This window comes from Leptodactylus fuscus, chromosome 11 (assembly GCF_031893055.1).
Source record: "Leptodactylus fuscus isolate aLepFus1 chromosome 11, aLepFus1.hap2, whole genome shotgun sequence".
NCBI classification, from domain to species: Eukaryota; Metazoa; Chordata; class Amphibia; order Anura; family Leptodactylidae; genus Leptodactylus; species Leptodactylus fuscus.
The window spans coordinates 25,806,730-25,825,575 of record NC_134275.1 but is presented as its reverse complement, the minus strand read 5'-3'; the positions used below and the strand labels follow the sequence as shown (position 1 = coordinate 25,825,575).

Here is an 18,846-nt window from a genome sequence, read left to right as displayed (position 1 = left end):
ACCTCTGCAATGCAACTGGGACAGCAGTGGAAGCATGTCTGGGGGCATCTAACAAGCCCAAGTCACTGTTTTACCCCAACATCACAGCCTATCAACTACACACTTCCCACACTCAAAAAACCTCTATCAAAGTGGGAAAATACCTGGAAACCTTCTTTACTTCCCCAAATGGATGGGCACAAACCCAAATTTAAGCTCAACAAACATTAACAAGCACCCCTTTAAATCACATTCCCCATGACAACCACAGATAGAATAGGCAATGGGAAATCCATCAGTACCCACCCTGAACTGTAATTGTGTGTGTGTGTGTGTGTGTGTGTGTGTGTGTGTGTGTGTGTGTGTGTGTGTGTGTGTGTGTGTGTGTGTGTGTGATGTGGTAAGACTTTCCAAAAGTCACTTTTCTAGCCCTTAACATGAGCCCTTCCAAATTAAGTTACAGGCCCTTAAGCTGAGCTACCAGCAGAGATTGAGGCCCTTTAGGTGACTTCAGCCTTTTACCTGCAGATATACAGCAACGTAGAAAAAAAGCAGGGCACTCGCCAGCCAGTAAATAAAACTTGACAAAATTTTAATTCATTCCTTTAAAAGAACACATTGTGTCACTCACATACGGGATTAGATATAGATGAGACAAGGTATGACAGAAGCTGCTGCTACTGATGAGGGGCACTGCTGGCAGCCTCTCTCCAGTACCTGGACTGTGGAGTAGATATACAGCTGGGTATCCACATCCTAGCCCACATCCCCTGCTTCTACTGACGAAGGGTACTGCTGGCAGCCCCTCTCCAGTACCTGGACTGTGGACTGGATACCCAGCTGGATATCCACGTCCTCACCCACGTACCCTGCTGCTACTGATGAGGGGCACTGCTGGCAGCCCCTCTCCAGTACCTGGACTGTGGAGTGGATATCCAGCTCGGTATCCACATCCACGTCTTCGCCCACGTACCCTGCTGCTACGCTGCATGATTTGCAGATTGATTTTATATTTAGCTCTGAAAAGAGATGTTATTTCCTGCCTAACTAAAGCTAATATCAGTATATCACACTGAAACCGAACTCTCTCTATCACTCCAAATACCTATTCGATCAAACGGCGTTCGCTCATCTCTAATAGCAAGGAGAGCACTGGTCAGAGAAGCAGCCAATAGGCCCATGGTCACACTGGGAGGAGCTGCGGAAATCCACAGCTCAGTTGGGAGAAACTTTCCACAGGACAACTATAAGTCATGCACTCCATAAATCTGACCTTTATGGAAGAGTGGAAAGAAGAAAACTATAAGACATAAGAAGTGACATTTCCAGTTTGCCACAAGCCATATAGGGGACACAGTAAACTTGTGGAAGAAGGTAATCTGGTCAGATGAGACCAAAGTTGAACTTTTTGGCCAAACTTGAACTACGTGTGGCAGAAAAGTAACATTGAGGTAACAGGAGGTAAATACAGGGCAATCCTGGAAGAAAACCTGTTGAAGGCTGCAAAAGACTTGAGACTGGGAAAGAGATTCACTTTCCAGCAAGACAATGACCCTAAACATACAGCCAGAGCTACAATGGAATGGTTTAGATCAAGGAACATTCATGTGTTAGAATGACCCAGTCAAAATCCAGACTTAAATCCCAATGAGCATCTCTGGCAAGAAATGAATATTACCGTTCACAGATGCTCTCCATCCAATCTGACTGAGCTTGACATATTTGGCAAAGAACATGGTGGTAGAGACATACCCCAAAATACTGGCAGCTGTAATTGCAGTGAAAGGTGGCTCTACAAAGTAGTGATATAGGGGGGCTGAATACTTTTGCAGGTCACACTTTTTTTTTAATTCAAGAGATTTTTATTGATTTTCAAATTTAGAATACAGAAAGGAAAACAGCCAAGTTAACGATTTCATTCAAATAATAGCTATAGTATACATAAACATCAATAGCTACATTTTATCTCAAAGACAAATCATGCTATAACAGAGTAATATTAAGAGCAAGGGTACAAGAAATCAGAAGTTAGTAACGAGGAAAAGTCTAGAAGGAGAAGAGAAAGAATGGAAAGATAGGGGAAAAGTAAAGTAAGGGGGCGTTCACACTACCGTCTGTGTCCGACAGGTAGTGTCCGCTCCTAGTGTCTGTTCAAAATCTCGCACGGACATTAGGAATGGACACTAGCTGTGTCCGTGACACCTGTCATTTATTTAAATGGCGATTGGGTGCGTTCTTTTGCACTCCGTGCCCTTCCTTCACTGACCACATGTAAAGATGTCCGACTTTTGAAGCGGACAGAAAAACCCTACATGTCGGGTTTTTCTGTCCGCAAACGAACGCATGTATGGCTCGGCATGAGCAGAGCTAGCCATACACGCCAGCACATCCCATTCACTTCAATGGGACTGCTCGTAGTGAAAAAAGCAGCCCATTCATTTCTATGGGGAGCGCTCGTATGCCAGCTCCCATAGAAATGAATGGAACTGCTTTATACGCCGCTGATTCTGAACGTGTTTTACGTTCAGAATAAGCTGCAGTATACGTAGTGTGAATGCACCCTAAGGTAACAAAATGTGAAAATTTCAAGGGGCATGAATAGTTTTGCAAGGAACTGTACATATTTTTCCACTAACCTTTCCGGAATAGAAATTTCAGATTCTCTATCTGTTGACCAATCATCTTCTGAATGTCTAAATTCATCTTCAAAAATTTCCTCCAAATCAGCAGAGCACTGCCCTTCATGGACAACAGCAGTCAATGTGATGGACTCTGAGCAGAATGGTTGATTAATAGCGTCACATCCATCAGCTTCTTTAGAATCAGGAGAACTGCTAGAAGAAGAAACAGACTTTGAGGATCAAAGTTCAAGATTAGAGATGAGCGAACAGTGTTCTATCGAACACATGTTCGATCGGATATCAGGCTGTTCGAGATGTTCGATTCCATACGGACACCACGTGGCAAACTCCAAAAAAATTCGATTCCCCTCCCACCTTCCCTGGGATTTTTTGCACCAATAACAGCGCAGGGGAGGTGGGACAGGAACTACGACAACGGGGGCATTGAAAAAAATAGTAAAAAATCATTGGCTGCCGAAATCAGGTGACCCCCATTTTAGACGAAAAGTGGATTTCAAATCCGGGTCATATGAGAATGTGACCTTTGTGACTATGAGACAGGGATAGCTGTACAGGCAGGGATAGCTAAAGATAACCTTTATTTATGTGGGAATGTTATTAAAAATAACTTTTTGGGGCTCTATCGGGTGTGTAATTGTGTTTTTTGTGAGATAAACTTTTTCCCATAGGAATGCATTGAGCAGCGTTGATTGGCCGAATGAGATACAGAAGACGTGCAGAAACTCAGCAGCGTTGAGCCAGTTCTGCTCAACTACACCGTGTGCCGGTCAGCACTGCTGTGCGAGCTCAGCACACACTCAGCTCTGCATCACCGCTGGCATTGGCCAGCGTTGATTGGCCAGTATACAGAATCAGTATACAGAATCAGCAGAGCTGAGTGTGTGCCGAGCTCGCACAGCAGAGCCGACCGGCACACGGTGTAGTTGAGCAGAACTGGCTCAACACTACTGAATCTCTGCACAGCAGTGGTGAGTGTGTGCACTCGCTCAGCTCGGCTGCATCGCCGCATACCCATAGGAATGCATTGGCCAGTCTCCAGCCAATCAGCGCTGGCTCTGCCGGAGGAGGCGGAGTCTAAGGTCAGACCTGAATGGAGACTGGTGTGGAGCGATCTTAGACTCCGCCTCCTCCGGCAGAGCCAGCGCTGATTGGCCGAATTCTGAAGACTGGCCAATCAACGCTGGCCAATGCATTCCTATGGAAAAAAGTTAGCTTGCGAAAATCGCAAGCTGACAGGGATTTCCATGTAATAATGTGACTTTTATGCCTCCAGACATGATTCCCCTGCTGTCCCAGTGTCATTCCAGGGTGTTGGTATCATTTCCTGGGGTGTCATAGTGGACTTGGTGACCCTCCTGAGACGGATTTGGGTTTCCCCCTTAACGAGTATATGTTCACCATAGACTATAATGGGGTTCGAAACCCGTTCGAACAGTCGAACAGTGAGCGGCTGTTCGAATCGGATTTCAAACTTCAAACATTTGGGTGTTCGCTCATCTCTATTCAAGATGACTCCCACATTGAGGGTTCTGCAACAATAAGCAACTTAATATTTAAACTTTGCATTGTATGAACATGTATCCCAAGCATTTAATTTCTGCATACATAAGTGAACATCGTGAACAGATTCATTTATTAGACACACAGGGGGGAAATTTATTCTTACGCCAGTCACAACATATTCTTCTAGTAGCACATTCTTCTAGTAGACAGAATTATTAAGAGGCTCCTGCCACTTAATAATTGTGGTGCATTTTGAGAAGCTTTGTGCACTATAATCAAAATCTACACCAGCCAGGGACTAGAGTAGATTTCAGCTAGAACTTGTGTCAGTTATCTGGTGAACGTTATAGAAAATTTGTTGGGCTGAGGCAATCCTGATCATATTAACTTTCACTACAACCACAAATTTTTGGAGCAAAATGGCCATGCAACGAAAATGTGTCACTTTTACACTGGCGTACTCTGTTAATAAATTCCCCCTACAGTATCTCTAAATAACAAAGTTAATTATTATTTTCAAAGATTCACCTTCCACCGAAAATGTGTCTAAAAATATGTTGTTTATTAATAAACTTTTTCAAAAAAAGAAACCTTGAGATGGTTGTATAAATAAGAAAAGTCCTAAAAAAGGGTTACCCAGGATTTGAAGATAAATGATAATGATGACCTATCCAATACCCAGTCCAGGTTCCAGGTGGATAGGTCATTCAGATCCTGGCAATTGCTTTAGGCTATGTCCCAACATAGCAGGCCGTATCAAAAAAGCACTGCAGGGGAAAAACCGCAGAAAGTCTGCAGAGTTTTCCTCTGTGGAATATAATACTATAACTACAGTGCCTACAAGTAGTATTCAACTCCCTGCAGATTTAGCAGGTTTACACATTCGGAATTAACTTGGCATTGTGACATTTGGACTGTAGATCAGCCTGGAAGTGTGAAATGCACTGCAGCAAAAAAGAATGTTATTTCTTTAATTTTTTTTTTAATTGTGAAAAGTTTATTCAGAGGGTCATTTATTATTCAACCCCTCAAACAACCAGAATTCTGTTTGGTTCCCCTAAAGTATTAAGAAGTAGTTCAGGCACAAAGAACAATGAGATTCACATGTTTGGATTAATTATCTCTTTTTCCAGCCTTTTCTGACTATTTAAGACCCTCCCCAAACTTGTGAACAGCACTCATACATGGTCAACATGGGAAAGACAAAGGAGCATTCCAAGGCCATCAGAGACAAGATCGTGGAGGGTCACAAGGCTGGCAAGGGGTACAAAACCCTTTCCAAGGAGTTGGGCCTACCTGTCTCCACTGTTGGGAGCATCATCCGGAAGTGGAAGGCTTATGGAACTACTGTTAGCCTTCCACGGCCTGGACAGCCTTTGAAGGTTTCCTCCCGTGCCGAGGCCAGGCTTGTCCAAAGAATCAAGGCTAACGGACAACAAGGAAGGAGCTCCGGGAAGAGCTCATGGCAGTGGGGACATTGGTTTCAGTCAATACCATAAGTAACGTACTCCACCGCAATGGTCTCCTTCCAGACGAGCCCGTAAGGTACCTTTACTTTCAAAGCGTCATGTCAAGACTCGTCTACAGTTTGCTCATGATCACTTGGAGGACTCTGAGACAGACTGGTTCAAGGTTCTCTGGTCTGATGAGACCAAGATCGAGATCTTTGGTGCCAACCACACACGTGACGTTTGGAGACTGGATGGCACTGCATACAACCCTAAGAATACCATCCCTACAGTCAAGCATGGTGGTGGCAGCATCATGCTGTGGGGCTGCTTCTCAGCCAAGGGGCCTGGCCATCTGGTCCGCATCCATGGGAAGATGGATAGCACGGCCTACCTGGAGATTTTGGCCAAGAACCTCCGCTCCTCCATCAAGGATCTTAAGATGGGTCGTCATTTCATCTTCCAACAAGACAACGACCCAAAGCACACAGCCAAGAAAACCAAGGCCTGGTTCAAGAGGGAAAAAATCAAGGTGTTGCAGTGGCCTAGTCAGTCTCCTGACCTTAACCCAATTGAAAACTTGTGGAAGGAGCTCAAGATTAAAGTCCACATGAGACACCCAAAGAACTTAGATAACTTGGAGAAGATCTGCATGGAGGAGTGGGCCAAGATAACTCCAGAGACCTGTGCCGGCCTGATCAGGTCTTATAAAAGACGATTATTAGGTGTAATTACAAACAAGGGTTATTCCACAAAATATTAAACCTAGGGGTTGAATAATAATTGACCCACACTTTTATGTTTAAAATTTATTAAAATTTAACTGAGCAACATAACTTTTTGGTTTGTAAGATTTATTTATCTGTTAATAAATCCTCCTCTTGTTTGAAGTCTCTAACTTATTTGCATCTTATCAAACCTGCTAAATCTGCGGGGGATTGAATACTACTTGTAGGCACTGTATAATACTATTTTATACTGAAACTGGTGGAAGAAAAGTCCTCTGTGCACACCAATTATAGTATGGGGAAGAATGTTGTTGGGAGTCAGGGACTCTTAGCATCATGGATAACTATACTGCTCAGAGTCCCTCTCCTGCCATTTTGTTCTGGACTGTAAATCCAGCCAACACACCAACAAAATTTCATGGCTGAATAAGGGTGTACTTAATTTTCATTGTCGTTAATTTGTGCATTTTGGCCTGGCTTTTCTTAAATAAATAATAGCATGATGTAATTTGTCATTTGTTGCTATTCATCTTAGGGTTTATTTATCGATCCGAATTTCAGGAAATTTGATTTGCATTGCATCTGGATTTCCTCACACTTCATGATAATGAATCTCAGATGGCATCGGGAGTGGGTGTTAGCTGTAACTGACAGCTAACACCCTATTCCATAACACCTGGTTGGAGCACAGGACAAAAATTACCATGGCATCGAAGGGGTTCAGCCATGCCACATGACCCTCTCGACACCCCCCATGGCAAAATCGGGGGGTGCAACAGGGTCGGCGTCAGCACCCGACATACCTAGGCAAGTTCCGGGGCCTCAAGCTCCTGAGGGAGTTCACTTGGCAGTGGCCTAGGGTATAGGGCCCGCAGACCGTACCATTTGGCGTTTCAGAATTACATGGAAATGTAATATATTTGTAATCACATGCAAATAGTAGCTTTCTAAGGCTACTGATGACATCTTCCTTTGGGCTACAAATAATAATACTAATGAAATTCCTTTCCCTTGGCATCTCTGGGTTTTGACTAAACAGTATTTCAGTAAAGGGATTTTATGACAATATGACCATATTTACATTTGTACATAATTAAAAGTTAAACAATTTCCAAATATAAGAAAATGTTGCAGTGCTCTAAAGTTTTTTCTTTATTCAACTTAAAGGTTACAGTGTATTGCCTTGATAGGTTGCCAATGGATATGATGATGAATGCAGGAACTTTCTACATTTTTTTTCACTTGTTAGAAAATAAGTTATGATTTCCTTAATTTGGGTATGTTATCTTCTCATGCATGTCATGCCTGGGTTACTGACAATTCCCAGACCATAAAAAGTTCATGCACTTATGGTCTTATCCATTGCCAACTAGAGATGAGCGAACGCCGTTCGATTGAATAGGTATTCGATCGAATATCAGGCTGTTCGAGGTATTCGATTCTAATCGAATACCACGCAGCAAACGCAGTAAAAATTCGTATCCCCTCCCACCTTCCCTTGCGTGTTTTTTGCACCAATAACTGTGCAGGGGAGGTGGAACAGGAACTACGACAACGTAGGCATTGAAAAAGATTGAAAAAACCCATTGGCTGCCGAAAACACGTGACCTACGATTTATAAGAATACAGGCCGCCATCTTCGTGTCATTTTGCGGCTTGTAGACGTAGGGAAAGATGTGCTGCTGAGGGCTAGAGAGGATTAGCTTCTAGTAGGCAGGGAAAAACTGAAGAAAAACAACTCTTTTCAAAGCTATACTGCAGGGAGAGGAGTCGAGCTTTCCATGGAGTGTCCCCCCCGAAAACTAACAGGGATACAGAGCAATTAGGTCCGGCTATATACGCTCAACCCAGCTTTCCACGGGGTGTCTCCCCAAACACCTAACAGGGATACAAAGCAATTCATTCTGGCTATATACGCTCAACCCAGCTTTCCATGGGGTGTCCCCCCAAACACCTAACAGGGATACAAAGCAATTCATTCCGGCTATATACGCTCAACCCAGCTTTCCATGGGTTGTCCCCCCAAACACCTAATAGGGATACAAAGCAATTCATTCCGGCTATATACGCTCAACCCAGCTTTCCACGGGGTGTCCCCCCAAACACCTAACAGGGATACAAAGCAATTCATTCTGGCTATATACGCTCAACCCAGCTTTCCACGGGGTGTCCCGCAAACACCTAACAGGGATACTGTAACATCTCTGCCTGTTCGGGCCTCTGTGCCACCCTCTGCTCTCGTGCTGCGGTGCAGGAGGCGTGTGCAGTTTGATAATCTGCTTAAAGTTTTTAGTTGCACTGTGTGAACACGGCTCTAGCTCTGTAATTGGATTTGCACCACACCCGTCTTCTGCCAATGTTGCCTCTGTCCATTCAGTGGTTTGAATTTGTCTTGCCTGTGATTGACAGCTTTCCTTCCTATCAGGTTCAGGGCGGGTTCTTCCTCCCCTATATAGTCTTGGCTCACATTCAGACTGGTGCCGGTTATTGCCTCTTGCTTTCTGGTATCTCTCGCTGTTATTACTTGTATTCTAATCCTTGACCTCTGGCTTCCCTACTGACAAACGCTCTGCAGAGGAGTACTGTTCTGAGTTCCGTAAGTACAGTGTAACGGCAGGTTGGTGTGAGTCAGCGCTAAAAGCTCACTTTAAACAAGGGCTATGTGATCGTGATAAGGAGCTCTGGGTTGGTCACCCAGATCCCCCTACTCTTGAGAAGGCCATGACTTTGGCGGTCCGTATTGACCGTAAGATCCGAGAAAATTTACCTTTCCTCCCATCACTTCTGGTGAGGAACCCATGCAACTGGGAGCTGTGGACGCCAGAACACGAGAACATCGTCTCAGGAATAACCTGTGCCTGTACTGTGGTTCCTCTGGTCATGTCATCCGAGACTGTTCTATCAGACCCTTGTCACCTGCGAAAAAACTTCAGTGCCTGAGTGGTAATCAGAAGAACCACTCAGGCAACCAGGTATTTGGGGGGAATAAGATGATGTTATTTGTGTCTTTGTCCTCTGGGGACAGATCCGTTTCTGGCAAGGCCCTAGTTGACTCTGGGTCTGCAGTAAATTTTATTAAATACTCAGTTGTTGAATCTTTGGGCATTGAGCCTTTGCCACTTGACACACCTATGTCTGTTACTGGAGCGGATTCTACTCCACTGGCCAGGGGTAAAGTCAGTCTTAAAACCCCCTTAATCTCCTTGCAAGTGGGTCCTACACATTAAGAGGTCATAAGCCTTTTTGTTATGGAGAATCTCTCTGCTGATGTTATTTTGGGGTTCCCCTGGCTGAAGCTCCATAACCCTATTTTGGATTGGGGTAAAAAGGTGTTGGTAAAGTGGGGAGGTCAGTGCTCATCCCACTGTATTGCTTTACATTCTGTTGATTGTGTCACTTAGGAGAAGGTCTCAGCGACTAAAAGTTGGGAACACCCCTCCGGTATTAAAACCTGGTGGTATCAGAAATGCCGGATGAATAAAAAATGTTTGCCTGGTTCTCAAGCATCTGTAGTTCAAGCAGAACCAAAATACAAGGCAGAGAAAACTCAGAATCCCTCTAGAACTAGTTTGTCTGGTGAGGGTCCAGTGGCCCCTCATAAAAGGGGGGTACTGTAACATCTCTGCCTGTTCGGGCCTCTGCGCCACCCTCTGCTCACGTGCTGCGGCGCAGGAGGCGTGTGCAGTTTGATAATCTGCTTAAAGTTTTTAGTTGCACTGTGTGAACACGGCTCTAGGCCTTAATTGGATTTGCACCACACCCGTCTTCTGCCAATGTTGCCTCTGTCCATTCAGTGGTTTGAATTTGTCTTGCCTGTGATTGACAGCTTTCCTTCCTATCAAGTTCAGAGCGGGTTCTTCCTCCCCTATTTAGTCTTGGCTCACAGTCACACTGGTGCCGGTTATTGCCTCTTGCTTTCTGGTATCTCTCGCTGTTATTACTTGTATTCTAATCCTTGACCTCTGGCTTCCCTACTGACAATTATTTTGGACTCTGTTTTGGCACTGCATCGCTCTCCTGTTACCGAACCCTGGCTAGCTGACTTTCCTTTGTTGTTGTTCGTCTTGTCTGTGTTTTGTGTTTCACGTATTAAGGGAGGGACTGTCTTCGTGGTTGTCGCCTATTACCTAGAATAGGGTCTGGCAATATAAAGGGAAAGTGGGGGGCTTCAGCTTAGGGCTCACTGTCCCTTGTGCCCCTCCCTCCAGGGTTCACCAGCAGCTTCTGGGGAATTATTGTCTGCTATTCCCTAACAGATACAGAGCAATTCAGTCCGGCTATATACGCTCAATCCAGTTTTTTAATGCTGTACCCCCCAAAGCTAAGTGGGATACACAGTAATTCAGTCAGTCCATGTATGCTCAAACCAGTTTTTAATGCTGTACCCCCCAAAGCTAAGTGGGATACACAGCAATTCAGTCAGTCCATGTATGCTCAAACCAGTTTTTAATGCTGTACCCCCCAAAGCTAAGTGGGATACACAGCAATTCAGTCAGTCCATGTATGCTCAAACCAGTTTTTAATGCTGTACCCCCCAAAGCTAAGTGGGATACACAGCAATTCAGTCAGTCCATGTATGCTCAAACCAGTTTTTAATGCTGTACCCCATAAAAGCTAAGTGGGATACACAGCAATTCAGTCAGTCCATGTATGCTCAAACCAGTTTTTAATGCTGTACCCCATAAAAGCTAAGTGGGATACACAGCAATTTAGTCAGTCCATGTATGCTCAAACCAGTTTTTAATGCTGTACCCCATAAAAGCTAAGTGGGATACACAGCAATTCAGTCAGTCCATGTATGCTCAAACCAGTTTTTAATGCTGTACCCCATAAAAGCTAAGTGGGATACACAGCAATTCAGTCAGTCCATGTATGCTCAAACCAGTTTTTAATGCTGTACCCCATAAAAGCTAAGTGGGATACACAGCAATTTAGTCAGGCTATATACGCTCAATCCAGTTTTTTAATGATATACCCCCCCCCAAAAAAAAAAAAAAAAAAAGCTAAGTAGGATACACAGCAATTCAGTCAGTCCATGTATGCTCAAACCAGTTTTTAATGCTGTACCCCACAAAGCTAAGTGGGATACACAGAAATTCAGTCAGGCTATATACGTTCAATCCAGTTTTTTAATTCTGTACCCCTCAAAGCTAAGTGTGATATACAGCAATTCAGTCAGTCCATATAAGCTCAAACCAGTTTTTAGTGTGATACACAGCAATTCAGTCATGCTATATCAGCTCAATCTAATTTTTAAGGGTCTACCCCTCAAAAGCTAAGTGTGATACACAGTAATTCAGTCACGCTATATAAGCTCAATCCAATTTTTTGTTCAATCCAGTATTGTTTGCTCTCCATGATGTGAACTATGCCTTTGTCTCTTAAAAAGCAACCCTACATGAAGTCAGCCATGTGTGCCATGTGCCACTTCGCAAGACTTCGCTGCCCCCAACTGTAAGGGTTACTCTCCATTTCATCTATTTTCCACTCCCCTTCACAACATCCGTGCTGAAGCAATGGAATGCACTGAACTTCACCCTCAAGCCTCGTGTGGGAAAGTGACATGAAATGCCACTTCATCCCCCTCCGCCAGCCAACGGTGCGAGTGTGCTCTGAATGTTTTCAGCCTAGCAGAGGCTACTTTTCACTTGCGAAAATGGCTGCACTTTCACCAGTATATCAGGCACAATGGTGTAGGTTTCAAAGAACCTTTGCACCAACAAGTTGAAAACGTGGGCCATGTATGGACCGTGTGAGTCTGGCAAGCTCCAGATCTGATATCAGGTTCCTGCCATTATCACATACGCCAACATGCCTGGGCCCAGGTGCAACGGGGAAATCCACATTGCCGTCATATCGAAGATGGCATCCCTAACCTCGAAGGAAGTGTTATTTCTGTCGGCCAAGCTGATGAGCTTCAGAATGACCTGCTGACGTCTCCACATCCCAGTGCTGAAGCACTTACAGGTCGCAGGTGTGGTCGAGTTTGCAGCGCAGGAGTAGGTTTTCAGAGAGGCTTTCCCCAAAGTGTCAGAGACAGATGTGGATCCCAAAAGACAAAAGCAAGAGAGACACCGAGCGGCCCGTAGTGCAATATCGTTGGAACCAAAAGGGGGTGAAATATAAAGGTGAGGATACAATTGTAAGTTGTAATTACATGATCTTGAATACGTGGAGCTGATGGGTTCCTGACACCCTGCGGGTGTATACAAATGCAAAATACCCGCGCTCAGATGTATGGCTAAAACTACGACTTTATTAAATGAACAAGGCACAACGCGTTTCAAGTGTCACTTTGCCCTTCATCAGGCTCAAATTGAGCTCTGCTCCCCCAGGAAGTCCAGCTTGAATTTCCTCAGGGGGTTTCCCAGGTGTGGTCGAGGTTGCAGCGCAGGAGTAGGCTTTCAGAGAAGCTTTCCCCAAAGTGTCAGAGACAGATGCGGAGGAGTCCAGGCTGGTGGTCTGGACTGCAGCACCAGCACTGTAAACAGTGGAAGAGGCAGTGTTGGCAATGCCGGGCGATGATAGTCCTGTGTTTGCTCTCTGCCACTGAGCCCAGGGCTTGCCTTCCAAATGACAGCGCACGCAAGAGGTGGTAAGGTTGCTCTTTTCAGAGCCCCTACTCAGTTTAGACTTGCAAAGTGTGCAAACCGCACTAAATTTGTCATGTAACTGACATGTAAATGATGGGGCTATCCATTGGCTGTTCATTTATATGAAAGTCAGCCGGTCAGCACTGTCAGCTGACAGCCAGCTGTGCTCATCTGTGATGATGCCACCAGCTGCGCTGAAGACACTTTCTGATAGCACGCTGGCGGCAGGGCAGGAAAGGACCTCCAAGGCATATAGCACAAGTTCCAGCCACAAATCCAACTTGTAGACCCACTAAATGTAGGGCACGGAGGGATCGGAGAAGACAGGGCTGTACTCCAGGTACTCCCGCAACATGCGCCTATACTTGTCCCCAGGGCCGGCTCCAGGTTTTTATGGGCCCTTGGGTGACAGGGCCTCAGTGGGCCCCCTGCCTCTCTGACCCTCCCCCCTCCCTCTCCCCTCTGAAGAATACTCACCAGCGGGGAGCCCGGTCCTGTCCTTCTTGCTTGTAGGAGGCGGGAGGCAGGACACTGTGCGCCGCTGCGGCCAGAAGAAGTGAGTGACATCACGTCGTCACGCAGGAGCGCGGCGTCACCTACGCAGCCGGCCGGCAAGGATGCTACAGAGTGATGAGTGAGCATACCTCCCAACTTTTGAAGAGCAGAAAGAGGGACAAAATATGCGGCATGCGTGAGTGCTGTAGCAAACTTAGCCCCGCCCACTTTTATGTTGACTCCGCCCATTCTCATTCATTTTTTGTGTGCCCCCACACAGTATAATCTTCCTAAAGTCACCTGTAAATTATAGTCCCTCCTCCATCTCTCCCAGTTTCATATAACCCCTTTATCTGCCCCCAGTTTCATGTACCTCATCTCTTCCCCCAGTTTCATGTCCCCCCTATCTGTGCTCCCAGATTCATGTCCCCCCACCTCTGCCCCCAGATTCATGTCTCCCCCCTTCATCTGCCCCAGTGTCAAGCAGTTCTCTCCACCCTTCATCTGCCCCAGTGTGATGGTGTTCTCCACCCTTCATCTGCCCCAGTGTGATGGTGTTCTCCCCCCTTCATCTGCCCCAGTGTCATGCCGTTCTCCCCCCTTAATCTGCCCCAGTGTCATGCCGTTCCCCCCTTCATCTGCCCCAGTGTCATGCCATTCTCCCCCATATGCCCCCAGTTTCATAGGCCACCTACATTATGTTCCCCTCAATGTTTAACTCACCTTCCAACACTAACTCACTTATACTCACCTTCCAACACTCCCCCGCCACTCTCTCACTCCACTCACGTAGTTGTAGGCCCGATGTGACATCATCATGTGCTGACGGCAGCCAGTTATCAGCACAAAATGCTGCAGCTGCCTGACTATGCCGTGTGCTGACGCCGGCCCTGCTTGCCCCTCCTCGTGACACTAGGCCCCTCAGTAGCGGTAGTTTGGCCAGGGGGTGCCATTAACGTGTCCCAGACCTTGGAGAGTGTGCCCCTGGTGAGTATAGACCGGATGGCAGTTGTTAGCCTGTTGGAGGAATAAGTCTGCCAACATGACTTTTGCGCGAGTGGCTAGTACACGGAAAATCTTTGGCCTTGCTGCCTCTGGACATGCCTCTGCCTCTAGCCACCTTTTTTGCTGTTGCGCTTGCCTCCACATCTACACTGCTTTCTACCCCTAGACATCACCCCTGTCCATGCCTCTGCCTCTAGCCACCTTTTTTCCAGTTTAGCTTGCCTCCACATCTACACTGCTTTCCCCGCTATACATCACCCCAGGCCATGCCTCTGCCTCTAGCCACCTTTTTTCCTGCTTAGCTTGCCTCCACATCTACACTGCTTTCCCCGCTATACATCACCCCAGGCCATACCTCTGCCTCTAGCCACCTTTTTTCCTGCTTAGCTTGCCTCCACATCTACACTGCTTTCCCCGCTATACATCACCCCTGTCCATGTCGGGTCGGTGGCCTTGTCATCCACCAACTCCTCTTGCAATTGCTCACTGTCCTCTTACTGCAAACCGCACATAACCACAGCTTGCCCTGTTGGCAAAAGTGTCTCGTCATCATCACTGAGGCCGAGAAACGCCGGTGCGTCCACAACCACAAAATTGTCAGGAAATGGCGGATGTTCCAGTATTTGGGCATCAGGACACAGTCGTCTGGTGATTCAGGAAGTGGTTCAACAGAGGTAGAGACAGTAAAAGGAACCGAAAAATGGATCCTGGGTGGGATGACTCTACTGGGAAGATTGGGCATGTTGGGAGGAAGGAGGGGCAGACTCTTGGGTATGAACACGACTGGAGGAAATGGCTGACTGGCTGGTGGAAAAGCAGCTTGAAGAATTATCCGCTAGCCATTGTAACACCTGTTCCTGGTGCTCAGGCGTGGTCTGCGTTGTACCCTGCACCCTGCTTAACGCAGCTGTCATATCAGGAATTGTGATGAGCGCATGCTAATGTTTCTTTCGATTTAAAGTTATTTTACTGTCTATATTAATGATTTATCCACTTTCATAGAGGTTCTAGTGAGTTTAAGTGTCCAGTGGAAAGAATGGGATAGGATTTCACACAAGTCTGCCATGCATGGGCACTCATGGTGCAGAAACTGAGGGTTTTGGAGATGGAACTCGATCAAAGGTCTCTGCTACTCACACACCCTGCTCAACATATGGTATCTAGGGTTTCAGCGTGTGGTAACCTCACACAACAGCTGGTGCTTCAGGCAGATGTAGGCATTGCTGGAGTGTATTGAGGCTAGCAGCAGCTACTGTAGACTTGCCAAAGTGGGCGCACAAGTGCCGCACTTTAACCAGTAGCTCGTGTAAATTATGGTATGTTTTTAAAAACCATTGCACCAATAAGTTGAAAACGTGGGCCAGGCATGGACCGTGTTGGAGGCTGGCAAGCTCCAGAGCCACTGCCAGGTTCTGGCCATTATCACACACGGAAAAATGCCTGCAAGGTGCAGCGGCGAAAACGACATTGCCATATCATCCAGGATGGCATCCCTCACCTTGGAGGCAGTGTGCTGTCTGTCCCCCAAGCTAATGATATTCCGCACGGCCTGCTGACGTCTCCCCACGCCAGTGTTGCAGTGTTTCCAGCTCGTAGCTGGGGTCAATTTAACGGCAGAGGAGGAGGAGGGTGGTGTTTCAGCACTCCTGCCAGGAATATTGGGCGGGGTGACAAGGCAGGCCGCCACAGTTTGCGATCCGGTCCCAGCTTCAACTACATTCAACCAGTGTGCTGTGATTGAGATGTAGCGTCCCTGGCCACATGCACTTGTCCACATGTCGGTGGTCAAGTGGAACTTTGTGAAACTTAGCGCAGAACTTAGGGCCCGCCTGATGTTGCAGGACACGTGCTGGTGCAAGGCTCAACTCACCCTAAGGGCCAAAAACACTGCTGGTGAATTTTGTTCAGTTCCAAAGGACTCTGTGTTTAGATTTGGCTCAGTCACAGCTCCAAAACATGCCTTGGAAGGCAAGGCTTCCTTTAGTGGCTCCATCTCAGCAGGAGGAGGATGATGATGATGATGATGATGTTGATGATTGATGATGATGATGATGATGATGATGAAGCTTGGTTAAATCTGGTGTCGGAAAGGAAAGTGGTTTCTGATCTACATCTAAAGTACTGGAGAATGTTTTTGGACTATTAACACCTGATCAGAACCCTGTAGAGGTAATGTAGAGTCTGATATTAGAGGGCCATTACCGGTAGTAGTGGCTGCAGCCAATTCTCCACCTTTGCGGTCCTCTAAATAAAAGTTACCCCTAGAACTTTATGCCAAAATGTTATCAATTTCCAAATCAAAATCAAAGTCAATGTCTTGGTCCTCAGTCCATCCCACTGCATCAATCCCACACAATGAGAGTGATGGTTCTGGAACCACCGTTTTAGGGGCTAACAATTTTAAAGGGGCTAACACTCTACTGGTGCAAGGCTCAACTCACCCAAAAACTCTGCTGGTGCAAGGCTGAACTAAGTTAAAGGGCCTAAAACTCTGCTGGTAAGAGTCTGAAGTCACCTGAAGGGCCTCAATCTGTGCTGGTAGCTCAGCTTAAGGGCCTCTAACTTAATTTGGAAGGGCTCACGTTAAGGGCCAGAAAAGTGAATTTTGGAAGGTCTTACCACATCACTCACACACACACACACACACAATGACAGTTAAGGGTGGGTACTGTTGGATTTCCCATTGCCTATTCCATCTGTGGTTGTCATGGGCAACGTGATTTAAAGGGGTGCTTGGTAATGTTTCTTTAACTTAAAATTTGGGTTTCTGTCCATCCAATTGGGGAGGAAAGAAGGTTCCCAGGTATTTTCCCACTTTCATAGTGTTTTTTTGAGTGTGGAAAGTGTGTAGTTGATAGGCTGTGATGGTGGGGTAAAACTGTGACTTGGGCGTGTTAGATGCCCCCAGACATGCTTCCCCTGCCGTCCCAGTTGCATTCCAGAGGTGTTGGCATCATTTCCTGAGGTGTCATAGTGCGATTGGTGACCCTCCTGAGTCAAATTGTGTGTTCCCCTGAAACGAAGCATTTTTCCCCATAGACTATAATGGGGTTCGATATTCGTTCGAATATTAAGCGGTTATTCGAAACGAATAACAAATATCTAATATTTCACTGTTCGCTCATCTCTATTGCCAACCAATCAAGACAAATAAGTGTCACTACTAAAATGGTTACAGAAAATCTTTAAAACTCTGCAAAATTTTTAACCAATTGGAAAAAAGTTTTTTTTTTGATTGTCTACTAATTAAAATTTGGTTATGCACATTGGAAACCATTTTAACTGCAACAAAGCAAAGCAAGAAATGTTTAAAAGGAAATATAAAAAAAAACTTACGATGAAGCATTTAGCCTTGGAAAAGCAGTAGGGAAATTCATCTGGGGTCCTTGCGAAGCAAATCTTATTTCTGATAGTTCTTTAACATGACTAAACCCATGAACAGGGGCAGGAAATAAATTACTTTCTACACTGAAAGATGTCTTATCCATAGGAAGACTTTGGGAGCGTTGTCTAGCATCTTTGGTATCTCCGTTATTTTCTGACGCAGATCTCTCTTTGCAAATGATTCCAGACTTATTAGTTTGTCTAGATGCCTGGTACTCTTTGTACTTTTCCCATTGAGGAGGTGGTGGGCGAGGAGGCCCTCTTTTTTTTAATTGGGAGTTAGACTCTCTGTCCTCTAATTTGATTGTAGGAGACTCAATTCTATCTTGTGAAGGGAGATATTCCAAGTTAAGCTGATTTACAGAGTAAGCTCTAGTTCGTGATAAGTGTGGCTCTAGTTGCCCATCCTGAAATGATGCAAAATTTAATGGCCTGAGAAGATTTTCAGAGGAACAATCACATGAAGATGTTGTCTTATAGCCTTGAGACCATTTGTAGTCATCCTTCCCACAGCATGGTTTTAATAAGCCAGAATGTTGAGTGCCAGATGGAAAATGATATAAGTCACTGTGAGATAAAATAGGATAATACATATTTAAATATATAGCATTTTAAAAGTTTTTGTTAAAATTCACAGCATAACACATAGCATGCTTAGTTTTGGCCTTAGCAAAGTATTGGATCCTATTGGGAGCAACAAAAAAATGCTGGCCAGCTGAAAGCACACTGTTAGATATTGGTAAAGTTCAAGAGATAATCTCAAAAGTCTGTTCAGTTCCCTCATACTTTTTAATCGCCATATGTATAGGATCCATCAGCATGGCCTATTTCCCATCATCAGTGTTCTTCTTTGACTGCAGGGGATGGCAAAGTTACCTCCCACATCATATTGTCACATAATTGTTGTGACACATTTTATACAAAAAGTTAGAGCTAAAACTACTACTATTTTTTTACAATTTTTTTTTTATCCTAAATCAACCCAAGACAGGCCACTCTGAAAACAAAGCTAAACGGGACATGATTGAAACTGACAGTTTTTTCATGGGAAGAAAATGCAAATCTGACT

General features: G+C 45.4%; 1 protein-coding gene across 3 annotated transcripts in view; it reads right to left on the bottom strand.

Moving 5' to 3' along the window:
- Positions 1–18,846, bottom strand: part of SHROOM4 (shroom family member 4) — a 170,043-nt gene that overhangs the window by 48,301 nt on the left and 102,896 nt on the right. For 2 of the 3 annotated variants that reach the window (XM_075259351.1, XM_075259353.1), the window contains 2 exons: positions 17,730–18,344; positions 2,616–2,813 (listed from right to left, as the gene is read on the bottom strand). In XM_075259351.1, the coding sequence (XP_075115452.1) occupies positions 2,616–2,813; positions 17,730–18,344 (813 nt within the window). The remainder of the gene's footprint in view (positions 1–2,615; positions 2,814–17,729; positions 18,345–18,846) is intronic. The other variant, XM_075259352.1, reaches the window with a different exon arrangement.